The 16,396-nt window shown below is 34.8% G+C and overlaps 1 protein-coding gene across 3 annotated transcripts in view; it reads left to right on the top strand.

Annotated features, from left to right (window-relative positions):
• Nucleotides 1–16,396, top strand: part of CTNNA2 (catenin alpha 2) — a 512,036-nt gene that overhangs the window by 474,507 nt on the left and 21,133 nt on the right. For all 3 annotated transcript variants that reach the window (XM_014966825.1, XM_014966827.1, XM_014966824.1), the window contains 3 exons: nt 1,331–1,512; nt 4,160–4,265; nt 7,295–7,429. In XM_014966825.1, coding sequence (XP_014822311.1) covers nt 1,331–1,512; nt 4,160–4,265; nt 7,295–7,429 — 423 coding nt within the window. The remainder of the gene's footprint in view (nt 1–1,330; nt 1,513–4,159; nt 4,266–7,294; nt 7,430–16,396) is intronic.

Below are 16,396 nucleotides of genomic sequence, written 5' to 3'. Positions count from 1 at the left end.
AATGGATTTGTTTAATATGCTTACTCTTTAAAGGTATTAGTATTTCAGTAGAAAGACTTGTGTTGGTCTTCAATAGAAATAAAACTTGAATATATGAGCTGCATTTGCTACAGGATATAGCTTCTTTGAAAACACATCAGCAGCTGGAATAGAAATGTTAAAACATTGTATACCAGTGTTTTAGGGTGGACAGGTGAAGCTGTTCACAGAAAAAAAAGTATACAGGGCATACAGATCAACATTCCAAATTTTACTACTCCTGTCACATTCTCTTAATTTCAATTAATTCATCTGTTCAAGTTTTATATATTTATTTACGAGGTTGACTTAAACTTCATTTTTCTTGGAAAGAATAATATGCTAATATTTGAAACTGCTGAGTTACATTGATAAGGCCTAATTAAAACTCATGTGTTGAATTTTAATTTGATTAACTTGCAAATTTCTCCTTCTCTGATCTACTGTATATAACCTTTTTTAATCTCAGTTTAGGAAAAGGTCAATTATGAATTTTTAAAAGCCAAGAGCATTTTAAGAGTATGTAGAGAAAGACTTCAGCTGATTGAAAGTGACATAAACAAGACAAAATGTAATGACACTTAAATATGTGTCACACCCAATTAAATACATAATGTGGTCTTCAGAACCCCCAAAGCCAAATAGTAGCTCAACTTGGAGAGCATTATTGGAAGTGTCCATTTGATCTTCAAAAGAAATTATTATAATTCTGTAGGGTTTTCTTTTTTTTTTTTGGGGGGGGGACTTTCTGCTTTGTTGATAATGTTGAGACAGATTAATATCAACCTGTATAGTGCATTTTTGCATATCTTCCAAGAGACAATTAGACCACTAAATAGTGAAAGGTACATTCATTACAATTCACTTCAAATGTATTATCTTACGTGTCATAGTTTATTTTAGCATTGGGTTAAGCAGAAACCTCCTCTTCTGACAGAAAATGAGACTTAGGGAGATACTGGCAATTTTCAGTCTGCCTTTTCCCAGAGATGTCATTCATTTTAGTCTTCTTAAAAGTTATTATTTAACATGATTTTTCTTTAATCTTCCTGCATTGACTGGTGAATAATCTATGTATCATGGCATGACATTTATAATTCTTAAATTGTTGAAGGTTTAAGAAGAGCTATAAACATCCAGTGGATTTGGTTTTGCTTGTCCTAACAGAAAACAAATGTCTACTGGATTTTGCTTTGCATCCTTAACTCCCTTAGAAAGAAACTAGAAGTTGGGCATACGATTTGGACCTCTGGAAATGTATAGTTTCCATCTTCCTTTTTTAATGCCCAACTTCTCACATTTTTTTCTCCAGGCTATCATGGCTCAGCTTCCTCAGGAGGAGAAGGCTAAGATTGCCGAGCAGGTAGAGATATTCCACCAAGAAAAGAGCAAACTGGATGCAGAGGTGGCCAAGTGGGATGACAGTGGTAATGACATCATTGTGTTGGCAAAGCAGATGTGCATGATTATGATGGAAATGACAGACTTTACTAGGTAAGGACAAAATAACCTGTGCTGAGGACTTGTTCAGACATCCTGCATCTTTACTTTCTGTTGCAATTTATAGCCTATTGAGATGATGTGCTGTGTTTTGAGGGATGCAAAGCCAGGTAACAGTGGGATGTGTTGCACAGTTCTCTACACATGACTGATTGGGATATTTCTCCAAATGAGATTAATCACATGAAGTTTTTCTCCTATTTGCAAGGATGTTTTGCTTGAATTTCAGCAGCAAAAATAGTCTGTGACCTTACAGACACTTAACTGACATTTTGCTTAGTACCCATCTAAATGCATGTGCCTCTCTGAACTTTCAACATTTCAACACAATTTGTGTCAATCAAAAATAATGGCAAAACTATTTATATCATTTTGAACACACAAATGAGATGAAACTGGTTTGATCTAATACTTTATTGGAACCTGTCAGAAATGGTTATTTTTTTTTGCTTTAGATTCTTTTCTCTATTGATGTCTTGTTCTTTTCTAATTGCAAAGCATCAAAAGCCATTCATTAATGATATCATATAAACAGAATTATTTTCTTTAAATATAGTCATATTGGTCATCAAACCCGGCAGAACATTTGACAAGGTTCTTTGAATTACAGGTCACCATAATTAATTAATGTTTTTTCAGTGTTTATTTTTAATGGGACTTCAAAAGTTTAAATGGTATTTATCAAAATGTGATTAGACAAAACTGGACAAAAATCTTTATGTTTTTCTTCATAATTAAAATAAGGCATCCATTTATTCACTTCACTGAGATGCTCAAATAGATTTCTTAGTCTCCAGCTGATCACATGCCTTATGTCTGGAGCCTTCAACCCACTTCGGAGGAGAAAGTCTCTGCATTGTCAATCTAGGGTTCACACATACCTTATAGAAAGGTAGGTAGATAGATAGATAGATAGACAGACAGACACATAGATAGATAGGAGAGTGGTTGTATAAATACTATAAATTTGCAAATAACTTGACTGTATTCACTTGCATAGTTAGTTAATTGGTAATAGGCAACAGCAAACATTTTATCCATTTTAAATTTAATTATGCACATAGAAAGTTTGTTTGCCTTAATACATTACTACTGTACTTCTTTTCAAGCAATTATTCTCTCAGATTATTTGTTTTTCTCTCAGTTTGTGCTTTTACAACTATTCTTTTTACAGTAGACTCACCATTCTTTTATACCAAATGACATTGTAGAAGCTCCTGTGAAAGACACTATTTTAGAGGAATCTTAATTACCTTTGTGTTCCTATTGTCTTTGGGTCACTGATCCTTCTGCCCAAAATCAGAGTGAAAAACTGTCCAAACAGTGCCGTCATTTCACGAAATGAAGTAATAATGTTCTAAAGCAACACCCCAGAATATTAACATGTTCTGCAGCCTTATGGACAGCCTTTGATACATTCAGCGTCAAATTGAAACTTTTGTAATTACTTTTTCTACCATCAAAAGAACAGAAGTAATATGAGAATGAGAGAAAACTACTGTCACATTTGAAGTAAATTAAAAAAAATAAAATCAAAGTTCACCTCTGTCTACATCAGATTCAATAAAAGCTTGTTTAATATATTTCATTAAAACAGAACAAAGCCTTTCACACCTTTTTGGTTGACTGTAACCTCAACAGTGTTAAAATAGAATAATTTTTCAAATGCATGGAGTTTATGACAGATCTACTGATGTAATTAATGTAGAAGCATATGAGGTCACTATGAAGGATTTTTGCTACAATTTAATTTCAACAAAAGTGGGATACCTGTATTTCAATATCTGTTTAAGGTAGAAATGAAAGTATGGAAAGGAGATAAAAATGGAAATCTGTTTCAGTATGTTATTCTTGGCATTATAGATGAAAAAAAAAAGGCAAAAATAGTACTACGTTGTGCTTAGAAAAAATGCCTTCAATTTTAGTTTTTTTTAAAAAAAAGTTTTATCATATTATAATTTTTCATCAGTCTTATCTGAAGCTATATTTTCTCCACATAGTATTAAAAAAAAAAAGTAAAATAAATCAGGTAATCAGCTCACTTCCAACTAGGCCATTCTGAGGAGCAGTAACAAATTGGTATTAGAAACAGGATTAAAGTTTTGAGTCTGAAGCAAATTCAGAAAAGTCTGCAGTGACTTTTTACGTTTTGTCTGTATTCATTTTTGGTAACTGTATACATGTTTTAATTGTAATATTTAAGTGTACCATAAGGATTATGCTTCATGTGTCATTGTTTTCTCACAAAAACCTAGCAAAAATGTTTTCTAAAATGTGACATTCTTGCTCTAGACATGACAGGCTTAACATTTAGCACTGGTTTAGGAATAACATAGTTTTGAAATAGTTGTGTATTCCAGAATGTTGGCTTAATGAGCACTTAAAAATGCATATACTATAGTTCATGTGCTTGAAGTTACCATCAGACTAAATTGCTAGTAAGGCATTTTTTAAGAGAGAGGAAATATAGCAAACCGATTTCCTAATCAAGCTGTGCTATAAAGTAGTTAAAAGGTGAAATTGTAATAAATTAAGAAGTCATTCGTGTTACTATTTTAAAATCAAACACTAAACGAGATCACTAGAACTGTTGCCTTTCATGATTTATTTAGATTGTGCATAATTGTATTGTATTTCACAGAGGTAAAGGACCCCTGAAGAATACATCGGATGTCATTAATGCAGCCAAGAAAATTGCAGAGGCAGGATCAAGGATGGACAAATTGGCACGGGCAGTAGCTGATCAGGTAACAAAAGAAAATGAGCAGAAATATAAAGTAAACTCTATTAATGATTTGCCTTTTGCAGGAAAAAGTTATCTACTTGGCAGAAAACTACCTGTTGAAAGTCACTGCCTGGATTCTGATCAACCCATTGAGTATAAGTTGTTTCTTCTATACCAATCAGCTTGGGATTTACAGTACAGGAAAGTCATAAATGAGTCTCTCTAAACCTCAGAAATGCTTAATGTTTTGCACAGCCTCACTTCTAGAACCAGGTGGTTGTATTAGAATTACACTGATATATTTGCTGTCATGAAAGCAGTAGAGAATTGGATGTTCTGTTACCCTTGCCACATGCCAAGGAATCCTTGTATTCTTTTCAGCTCATTCTTCCAGCAATTTCCCTTGATATGGCACTTTTCTTTTTCAAGACTTTCTCCTGACTCTCCTTCTTCTACTTTGCATCAGAGTATTGTGCTTTCACCTTACAGCCTCCTGCTCCATGTTCTAGAATCTGTGTCCTCAGTCCCATTACCAAATTCCTGTCAAAACTGGAAAGATGAACTCGCTTTGTGCAGCTCCTTTCTTTCAGATTGGGTTATCTGTCCATCTGGAGAGAAAGAGGAAGCATCATATTAAAAGTTAAGAGCCAAATTTCAAATCCAGGTTCTAGGTAGCTAATTTTAGATTTAGGCAAATTAAATTTGACTATTTTTTCCCTTGTAAACTTCCTTTTTTTCCCTTCCTGTTTTTTTCCTTGTTTCTTTCCCTTCATTGTCATCAGGAGAAATTTTGCTGGAACTGGGGACTAATAAATTCCTTGCCTCTAGTCTTTCTCTTCAAAATAAGTATGTCTTTTTCTTCTTCAAGTAATCATTTCATAGTGTGTAACACATCCTGCCAGGGAATATGGGCCTGAGTGATGAGAAACTAAAGATGCCCATTATTCTATAAAATGAGAAATTTGGGGTTTAGATCTTCTTCGTTATCAGCAAGCATTTGTTCTGTAATTAACCCATTCCAGTCCTTCAAATGTAGCATCTGTTCATTTTAGCATAAGAAAGAAGAAATCCATCTGTCAGCTGATGAAATTCCTAGTCTACAATATTTGCAGAGGTGAAGTATTTTTAAGAAAGAAGCACAAAAGACTTGCTATGCTTAGAGGGCATTGGCTTGAGTCACATTTTAAATTTCAGAAGACTGTAACATGCACACTTTAATAATAAACAGTAAAATCACTATGTGATTGAAGTTATTGTTTTAATGCTTACACTTTAATGATATTTTACAGAACTTAGGAGACACTCATGCAATGTAAACTTTTCATGGACAGTTGCATTTTTAATTACTGTTCTGATGAGAGAGATCTTACATTTTCATTCACTTCAAGGTACTTGTATTTAAAGCCTTGTCAGCTCTCTAGATGTATTGCTTTAAAGTTAATTTCTTTCAGTTCATAGACTTCAAGAGTAGAGTAAATATTTCTGTATTAAATTGTCACTGGTAGGGAAAAGAGGTCTCTTAGGGATTCATGCCTGAAAGATGTGGCAACTGTCTGAGAGAGAAGTATTACAGCATTGACATAAGTATAGAGTAGATTAAATCTAACAGCCACAATGAACCTCCAGCTTTGTTTATTCTTAGTTTTAAAGGGAAAGAAAAAAGCAAAGTGACTGCTTTCAGAGTCATAGATTACAGTACACACTACTGCTTCACTGTAAATATATTCCTTGCCAGCATTAGCTGTTGGGTCTAGAGCAGTCATCTCAAGTCAGAGGTTGTGATGCTGTTGACTGATATGTGTTTAATTCTGTCAGGTTTTGTGCTCTGATAACATTTTACAAAAATTGAGCATAAACTTTGTACAATGCTAAAAAGACATACTCAGAATGTTCGTTCCCCAAGCTATACATTCAAAGAACATTGTCAGTCAGACTTTGTTGGATAGCCCCAAAGAGTGTTTATTTGAGACATGCTGTTAGCAATGGACCCTTTTAGCAGTGTTTCATCAGAGTGAATTACTGAGGTCTGTTCTCTTGAGGCAAGACTTTAAATATTAACTACAAGAGTATTGCTTACAATGCTGTTGATATTGTGGGGGATGATGTGGTTTCTATTAAGAATCCAAAAGACTGTGAATAAATTGTACATGGGCTTTTTCTAGTCATATTGATTAAAAAACCTTCACTGAGTCTACCATGTTTGACCTAATGTAATCTCTATCAGAGCACATTTGAGATGCGCAGCGCCCAAAATGGTAACAGGGCTGTAGATAGCCTCTCTCTAGTATGACATGCAGAGAGACCGTCTTGTTTCATTGTGTTCTTGAGACAGGCTGCAATGTCATCTGCTGAGTGACTCTGTAATATGTCATTTACACTTCAGTAAATAATTTCCTTCTGGCACAGATTAGAGTATTTATGCATTAACAATAATCTTGCCAAAGCTGTCAATATCAAACCCAAACAGCCTCACCTCTGCATCTTGAGTCCTTAGTGTGTCAAGTGAGGGACCTGGCGTCTACCAAGTGTGAAGCAGCACCGTGTCCTCTGAAGGTCTACAGAAATGCCAGGGAAGCTGGCAAGAGAGTCAAGAGTTGGTATTGGAGTGGATGTAATCATTCAGAACTGGATTTACCTGGACTTTAACTGGTCCATGTTGTGTCTTAACCTGGTCCCCTGGAAGGCAACCTGGAGTTTCAGGTCAAACTTGGTCTTTGGGCTGCTCTATAGATTCTTCTGTTCTGTACAAACTGATACCACAAGTGATTCTCCCTCACAAACATAGTAATCTTATTATTTTAATTGTCTTTCATTAGTGGCTGACAGAAAGGTTTCTTCTTGTTACAAAGAGTATAGTGCATCTTCAGGTTACAAGTCATAAGTCTTGAGTTAAATGAAAGGTAGAGTTTAAATTTTCATCAAGTATCACATGTAAAGACAGAGTGAAATGGATCCACCTAATACGCATACATTGCCACTATCTCTTCTGGTTACTTCTCTATAATTATATAAACTCAGCTACATCTAATCAAATATCTCTTTTGTCCATAGTGCCCTGACTCAGCCTGCAAACAGGATCTGCTAGCCTATCTTCAGCGCATTGCACTCTACTGCCACCAACTCAATATCTGCAGCAAGGTGAAAGCAGAAGTTCAGAACCTGGGAGGAGAACTTATTGTATCAGGGGTAAGCTGGTATTTGTATTTAGCCATTTATGTTTCCCATGTAGCACTTGAAAGGGAGCATTTTTGATTGCAATAATGTACAAAACAAAAATACAGTGATTCATAAGCAAGCTTTTTAAAATGTTATCACCATTATTCCAGACCTTACAATAACTTGCATAGAGCAATTTGATTTTCCAATTACTCTTTGTTTATACTAACCTTGTAAAATCTTCATTCTTCTGAAAGAAATGTAATTTCATAGCCTAGAAAGTCATTGCCAAGCTGTGAATATTATAATTATTTTGAGCTTTTATATATTTGCTCATTATAAATCTTCTTTCCTTTGTTAGTACTGGTAATTTCCTTCCTCTGTGCAGAAGCCAGCTCTGTATGAAGTGCATATTGTTAAGATGGTGATGACTAATGGGATTTCATTCACTCAGGTTCCAATGCACACTAGGTTTAGCAAAATCTCTGGAAGGCCAACAAAATATTTTAATTTTTGATGCACGTGCTGTTTTCAAATACTATTGGCAAGCACAATGATTATATGCTCTTAATTCCCATCCAGTTATTTCAGTTATTTTCAATGAATACTACAAACTTTTTTACATATAATCTTTTTAAGAAACAAGGACAGGAATATGCAGCAGTAGTAATATTAGAAACAATGAATTTTCTACAACTTTTTTTTTGTTCTTTCTCCTAATGTTGGACTCTGTGCTTCTGGGAGATTACCAGAACCAAGCAGTAGTAATTGCTGCTCTTTTTCTTGTTTTCTTGTTTTAACTAATCCACCTAGTATTAGCCCCATGATCTTTGTTACCTTCTAACTCAAATACAGACCATATGTATGTAAATGGATAATATGTTTCACTCTCCTGAGTGTGTTTTCAAAATGAGGACAATTTTTGACATCCAAGATACTTGAAACAAGATTGTTTTCAAATGCAGTTTTGAAAAAGCACCCTTTCATTGTTTAAGCCCAATCAAGTATGAAGATTTCTAGAACAACTAATTTGTGCCTTTCATTTCATCCATAAGATTCCCCAGTGAAATCACTGGCCTTCCTCAAACATATCAGAAGTCAGAGCAAGTGTTCTCAACTACATAGCATTTTGATTTTTTGCAAAGCACTACAGAAGGTCTTAAACATTTGCCAAGTTTTCTTGGATCAAACGTTCTGAAGTTATATATGCAATCCTAAAAGGGGGTGCTTAAATGTTCCTGTGCCTGTCCTGCAATTGGTCTTCACTTCTTGACATATGTACATATGTAATTTTAATACCTTGATCTTCCCACAGCAGTGAAAAGATCCTCTTCCATTTTCCTGAGATCAATGGAGTAATCTGTCCTTGTACCACCATCAGCTATGCTGCATAGTAAATGCTATGATCTTTTCTTACCTTCTGCCATCGGGTCCAGCTTTTCATACCCATTGAGTTGTCATATTCATCTATCTATAACAATTATCCAAATCAGTGCTTCTACCAGCTTGGCTTTTGTGATTGTGTGTGTTTCTTTTCCAAGTCTCTTTATTCAGTGTACGTGAATGCTGAATAAGCCATTGTGAATCTCTAGCATCTATTTGTTACTGGTACATCACCATCCGTTGTGAAATTTAAGTGGCCAAATCGCTTGACTTCATCATTTACAGTCTGGCATTGTTAGTATCTGCTGCTTACCAGGCTTCATCACCATTGTGTTTCTGTTGGGTTTTCACAGTCAGTTGCAGACAAAGGCAAAATGAGCTTCAATCACAGAAATTACTTGAGTCTGTTCCAAAGACTCAGTAGTACTGACATACAGAAAATTTTAAGATTGCCCAGCATGCTTCTTCTGCCATTTCTCTGAACAGGAGGTGATTCAAAGCGTTGAACTCCTGTGCATCCCTTTTGGAGAGTATTATCTTGTTATCTGGTACAACGCAGTCAGTACAGTTCTTTCCCGATAGTGTTTTCCAGGCTGTTTATCTTCAAGGTGCTGGGTACTGTATGCTCCTTTGCTATCCAGAGATCTGGTATCCAAGTGCACATCTACATCTACTTGCTGCTTCTGCTTCCATCTTCTTCTTCATTTTCTCTTGGATAGCCAATTACAAATAAACAGTATTTTATTTACATTAAAATGAAATACCATTATTTGGCAACATGCATACAGTACAATGTTAGAAGTACAATAGAAATCCAGGATTCAAGTTTCCCAACATATGACTACAGAAGTAAGTCTATGTGAATGCACTATATTTAAGTGTTTTGATATAAATATCAAGCGCCAGGATGATTATTACAATATTGTAATTTACTACTCTGTTTACAAAGAACCACAATATAATTAAGATTTATCCAGAAGATGAGTTATGATTTAGAACTGTTATGAGGAGTAAAATCTCTGCTTGAATTTTTGCATTATTAAGAATAATAACCAATATTTAAAAATGAAATTAATGTATGCATATGTATGTATGAATCTATGCATGGGCATATGTATATGGAAAGAGGCAAAAGAGGCATGGGCATATGTATATGGAAAAAGGAAAGAGACATAAAACCAATTAAAATCTAAAAGACAGATGAAAGCCAGCCCACAGTTCTTATAGTTCTGTTAGAGAAAAATGTGTTGCAACAACTTCGAAAATACTGTGTATATAACATATAATGTGCTATATATCTCTTGGTGAAGCTTCTTTTCTTTTTTTTCCCCTAAGATTCAGTAGTTCCCTGTGGTTTATCTCTGAAAATAAGCATAAAGCTGATCTTGTTTGCTTTTTCTTCTATAGATTGATGTGATACTAGCATAGCATATGAAGGGGTTCTTTTTGGCATCATTGACTTTGCTGCAAATAGAAAAACAGATCAAAAAGTAAGAAAATGTCACGCTCCTGAAATGTAAATTATTTCGGTAAAGGAAAGAACCTACTGCTGTTTTTCCCTTTCTTCCTTCCATTCCTTTTCCCCCATCTCTTTCTCTCCTTTGATATTTACCATCAAATTCCCTGCATGCAGATAACAAAGTTATTTTCACCAAATATGAAAGATCTGGCAATTGAGAGTTAGTGTACATCAGCCTAACTTCATTAATATCAATGGAGCAAGGTCAGTTTAGACTATCTGTTGATTTGGCCCTTTATGTTGCAAGGGGAGATTCTTAATTCCTAATTCCAGTTGAGTTTTGAAAAGTAAAATAAGGAAAACTATGTGATACCTGTTCTTCAGAGAGGAGCCTTGAAATCTTGAAGATTACAGGGAAGAAAGTAAAGAAAAGGGGTGAGGAGGAAGTTCCATACAAGCAAAAAGGAATTAATATTAAAAAATGCAATATGTTTTAAAAATATTTTCAATCTGTGTACATGATATCCCTGCTCCTAATAAAAGTCTCTTTTACCTTTGTCGATAAGCAGATATATGTTTCTGTAATTTTAAATTTGAATATTCAATTTCTAATTCCCCTATAAGAATAAACAACCTCCTTCGATAAAATCACTGTCTAAAAGCACTTCAAAATAATTTTGTTTTCTTTAGTTTATTTAATGTAATGTATATTTGTTTTATAATCATTTGCCCCATTGTATCGGCATGAATCCTCAGAGGTGCTGAGCTACTCCCAGTGAAGTAAATACCATTACATATACTTAACTCATAGAATCATAGAATCATCTAGGTTGAAAGGGACCTTCAAGATCATCTAGTCCAACCATCAACCTAACTCTGACAAAAAAACCATCACTAAACCATGTCCCTCAGCACTGTGTCAACCCATCTTTTGAACACCTCCAGGTATGGTGCCTCAACCATTTCCCTGGGCAGTAGATAGCTTTTTTGTGATAGCTACTGTTGTTGAATAGACTTGGGTTTAACCATAATGTTTGTTATTTGGATAGAAATTCAGGCTTCTAACTCTAGGGCTGCTTAATTTTTTTAGTATTCCTGTCTGACTCTTGTTAGCTATACCATTACAATAAAACAGATCTAGATATTCATTTCTTACTGTAGGATAAATATCCACGTGTTCTGTTAACTGTTGCTCTGAAGCTAATCAGCTCATTTACCTACTCTCCATTTAGGCTATGAGCTTGCATATTTTAAAATTTTGCTTCTGTTAGTAGTTCTGCTACAGATTTTCCTGCAGGATTATATTGAACAGAATCTAAGAAAATCCCTTATCCGAGGCAGCCCCCTATCTTTTTCAGGTGTGATTTAGAACTCTACAGATATAATCAGCTGTATTATCAGAAAATTTGCCCAAAAAGTCTTACACTTCTGAGCCAGATAAATATGCAGTGTCATACAGAGTAACAGCCATGTATCTTTGAACACTGTCCAAAAATATTAAATCAATAGCAAATGCACTTTCCAAACATATACTTTAGCTGGGTCCAATTTCCAATTATTTTCAAAGGCCCATTTATCTTAACTTAATAGGCTCAGCTACCATGCTAACGGAAGGATTCTTATAACATTTTGAAGATACCAGACAGTTTTGTTAAGATTGTGACTTTATCTAGGAGTTCTTCCTTGGTGAATTTAAGTGAGAAATTTGGGGATAAAAAGGAAGGTAAAAGGGCTGGAGCCACCCCATTAACTTTGGGTAGGACATTATGAAAATTCCTGTAACACCTGGACTGGAAAGGTGGATACATAAAAATATTAACAGATATGAGATATACTGCAACGTAAGTGTCTGTATGATTATTCTTTCTTGATCAGTGATAAGAATAAGGTAATTGGAAATAGGTAGTCCTCGTCAGAAAAGAATGAGCCTCTTATTATTTATCACAGAACAACAGTGTGCATCCAACAGTTATTTCAGGTGAGCTGTCAGTTTCCCTGTCAATTCTGCCTATGGATCTCACATCTAGTAAAATAAAATTGTTTAAAGGTCCTATTTTTCTTTGATTTAAAGCCTAATTACCCTAAAACTACCTTGTGCTGTTAAAGCAAATTCGTATTCGTATGAGCAATGAAGTATCAAGTTGCTACTTATCGATTCTATAAACTCAAAGAAAAGTCAGGTAACTTGAAGTTCATCTGCTATTAAAAGCGAGTAAGGCTGTCTTTCATTGAATTTGTATTAAGAGCCTGTGCATAAGCAGTTACTTAAGAGCCACTGATGTGGTATTTCATTTCCCCGCATCAGAAAGGTTTTCTAGGGCTTTTGCATTGTTTGTTTTCAAGTAGGTATCAGAGAGAGCCTTTGCATTTAAAATGCTGAAGAGTATGGAGAAAATGTTGTTTTGGAGTTTGGTAAATAAAGTAATTTAATTGCTCCTGAAACATGCAAGAATTTAGCATTATGTAAAAGAAAGTTTGCTGAAGGGAGAGCTGGCAAATTGACAAAACTGTCGGGTTCTATTTCTTCAGGATTCTCAGGAGTGAAAAAGGTTACTCCTGTTACTTAGCTAGCAACAAAATAAGTTTTACTATTAATTTATAACAGAAATGGAAGAATGCTTTGTGAAGTATACTCACAGAAATAATGTGAGAGACCAGGATTTATACATATTTCTAGGCTGGGCTGCTTGGACTGGTAAGATGTCAGTGTTCTCAGTAGGAAACACCTGAGCTAAGACCTAGCTCTACTTAACAGTTAATAGATATCACTAAAAGAAATTTTGTGTTTTGTCTGGTAGTGATTCAATTTACTTGGAGCTGAGGGTAAGAGTAGTTATTCCTAAATAATTGCTGTGTTCATGTTTGTTGGACTGTGGGTGCTCAAGGAGTTACACACCACAAAGAGATATAGTCCTATTTCTAAGCTGACATCATTGCAAGACTAGGGTTTGGGTTATGGTAACACATGACAAGTGGATATAACACAAGTGAATATACTCAAATTGGTAAAGGGAAGTGAAAGATGGACCCAGGGACCCTATAGATAATTTCTAAATTACTTAAGAACATAATTTTACTTTTGTGATTTTCTTTTTTAATTTAGGTAGTTTAGGCTTTTTTTTTTTTTTTCTTTTTGCAAGTTGCTTTTCATGTTTACCCACTGTTCAACCCACAAGATTGTACTAAGAAGTTAGAATGGCAAAAAAGGGACTTTGGAAAGAGGAACTGTGTATCTTGTGTACCAATGTTGTGAAAATAATGTGAGATGAGACTCATGGAAAGATATTTGTTTAGGATAATGTTGGTGCAAAAACGTTCTGTTTTGAGACTTGGAATGAAAACAATGGGTAGAGGAGAAGACTTTGGAAAGAATTATGAAGTTAAGCCAAAGATATGAAAGGGTTAGCAGAAGAAAAGCCAACCAAAAGCAAGATAAGAATATGAAATCAAAGAATAGCAATGTTGGGAAAGGACTGAGATAAAGTCAGGACCATAAAGTTGGTTGGACTCCACATTAATCTCTCCTCTCCTAGTAGAACAAGCAAGGAGAGAAAATAAAAACTTAGGGTCTTTATTTCGGCTCTGAAGTTACCACTTAAAAAGACATCTTCCAGGACAGGAAGTTTGGGGCGAGGTGGGGAAAGTGAGAGACCTTGATTTACATTCTTTCTTCAACTAGCTCATGTTATCTGCTTTGGAAGAAATGAAAACTACAAGGAAATGTTCCAACTGTGCGTTTTGGCATGGGGATATATTTAAGTAAGCTCTGTGTATGTGTCTGAATGTATGCAGACATACTGATATATGCAAGGGTGAAATAAAGCTATAGTAAATGTAACCTGTTCCAAAATATAAAGCTATATGAAACACATGATACTTATAAACATACATGTTTTGGTAAGCCTTTGTCTGGAACAAATTGTTTGAGCTTTCCTATTTGTTACTAATACAGCAGTCTCCAAGTCCTGCTAGCACAGGCTGTATCCCTCAATACGCTGTCCGAGAGAGGGACTACCTGATGATATGGTAACATAAAAAATGTGTCATCCTGACACTGAGTCAATTTACTATTCCTAAAGGATAAAAGCGTCAGTGAGTTATGCAGGTCAATCAAAACGAGTGCTGATAAAATCCCTCATGGTCTTATAGTCATTATATATGATGTATTTTATGGAAAAACTGTTAAAACAGTGAAGAATTCTTAATATCCTGTGAAACACCTCAAAGACTAATAGAAAAAAAAGATATAAATAGATGTAGCTATGGTGGCGTTAAAGCCATTTACAATAACTCTTTCAAATATGTAACAATAATAAAAATTTAGTTCATTAGATGAAGCTCACCTATTGCTTCCTAGTAAAGGCAGCGTGAACCAGGATCCCAGAGAGTTTATGCAACTGGAATCATTGGAGAGATTCAAGACTCAAGTAGACAATGCAGCAGATCTAATGATGATAATCGGTTTAGTTCAAGTCAAAAGTTGTACAGGAGACCTCCAGGTCTCTTCCAAGTGACATTTGTACAGTGTTTTGATTCAGCTAAATGAAAAAGCCCATAGGATCTTGTTTTTGTGTCTGTTGAGTTCACATGGTTTTGCCTTTATAGCTGTTGCTGGATTGGACAATAGTATATAACCTGAGCTTTGGGCATCTGGGGGATCATAAGTATGATCCACATAAAGAATAGCACAGAAGATTTTGGAAAGGTTGATTTATTTTTGTTAGTGTTATCATTTTTTTCTTCAAAGCAGGTGCATGAAGGTGGATTGGTGGTGGGCAGAATTTACGTTATGTAAGGAAAAGTAGATGAATGAAGCTTAAGGCAGAAATTCAACAAGAAAATATTTTTAATGAAATTATCTCAATTCTTTTGAAGCTACGGTGTCTTGATATAAGGCTATTTCCAGGATGAAGAAAACATCTCATTGTCTATAAATGCACATGTAAACACACATACACATAAATGTGGAACAATATATCCTTCATAAATGGAAAGATGTTACCTAGAATTTCATTTGCAAAAGCAAAATCACACTGCACTTGTCTTCATTAGAATATATTAATGGAGGCAAGAAGCACACACGCCATCTATATGTCTACATTTAGTAGGTTAAAATTTAGACAGGTCAGACTTTTATCCTTATTCAGAAACACTTTGGCTACAGGGAACATGCTTTGGTGCTTTATCAGGTTACAAATTTTCATGAATTTCTGAAGATTACATTTATAGAAATTTCTCATTAGGAGAGTTTTCTGAAAAAAAGAAAAAAGAAAAAAAAAAAACAAAACATTTCTGATACCAAATAATGTTAAGCCATTTAATTCCATGAAAACAAAGCAAAGCATTATGGATTCAAGACTGAGGCTTGAAACAAATAAGATCACAGAAAAATATTAGAGAATTGAAGGAAATATTAATGTATAGGATTTACTACATACTGCATTTGTTTTAAAAATAATAACTACTCTAAAATTCAAAGCTCACCTGCTACAGTCCAGCTTGTTTTCCTATTTCAGGCCATACTAAATGGGAACATTATGACTTTCTGATATACAAACTGCACCACCCCTGCAATTATTAGCAAGGCCTAGAGACTATTCCAACACATGCCAAGATATGGTCCTAAAGGACTATTCCTATAAATATTACTCTAAAGAAAGAGAGAACTTCAGTGCTATCTCATGTTCACTTCTCCTTTTAAAGGAGGTGGTTTGGGACCAAGCTTCACCATTTATATTAAATAAGAGTTCCTTTTCTCTGCGGCATTCTCAGGTACATCCCGAGGCTTTAAATAAAAATTACATTTGTTTCTTGCACATGGAATTATGGAGAACTGAATTTAAGTAATAACAGATTTAACACACAATAGGAGATTTTGAGTTGTGTTTCTTATGCAGAAGTACACTTTTTAGCTCTTACAATTATTTAACTTTCCAATTTGAATAGTGGTGAGACTTAATCTCACTTCTAAAAATACTATCAGATGTTGCGTTTGCAGATATTAAAAGAATAACAACTTCCATTCAGACTCACTGATTGCTTTCACTTTGATTACAGTTCTCAACAACCTGAGTTGCAGATGAGTAACACACACACAGAAATACTCACAGACAGGAAGACATACCCTCAAGGGAAAAACACTACAGGTTTTCCCA

This window comes from Calidris pugnax, unplaced genomic scaffold (genome assembly GCF_001431845.1).
Source record: "Calidris pugnax isolate Ruff unplaced genomic scaffold, ASM143184v1 scaffold14, whole genome shotgun sequence".
In the NCBI taxonomy this organism is placed as follows: domain Eukaryota; kingdom Metazoa; phylum Chordata; class Aves; order Charadriiformes; family Scolopacidae; genus Calidris; species Calidris pugnax.
The sequence above is the reverse complement of the archived record's forward strand: the minus strand, read 5'-3'. Positions and strand labels throughout refer to the sequence as shown.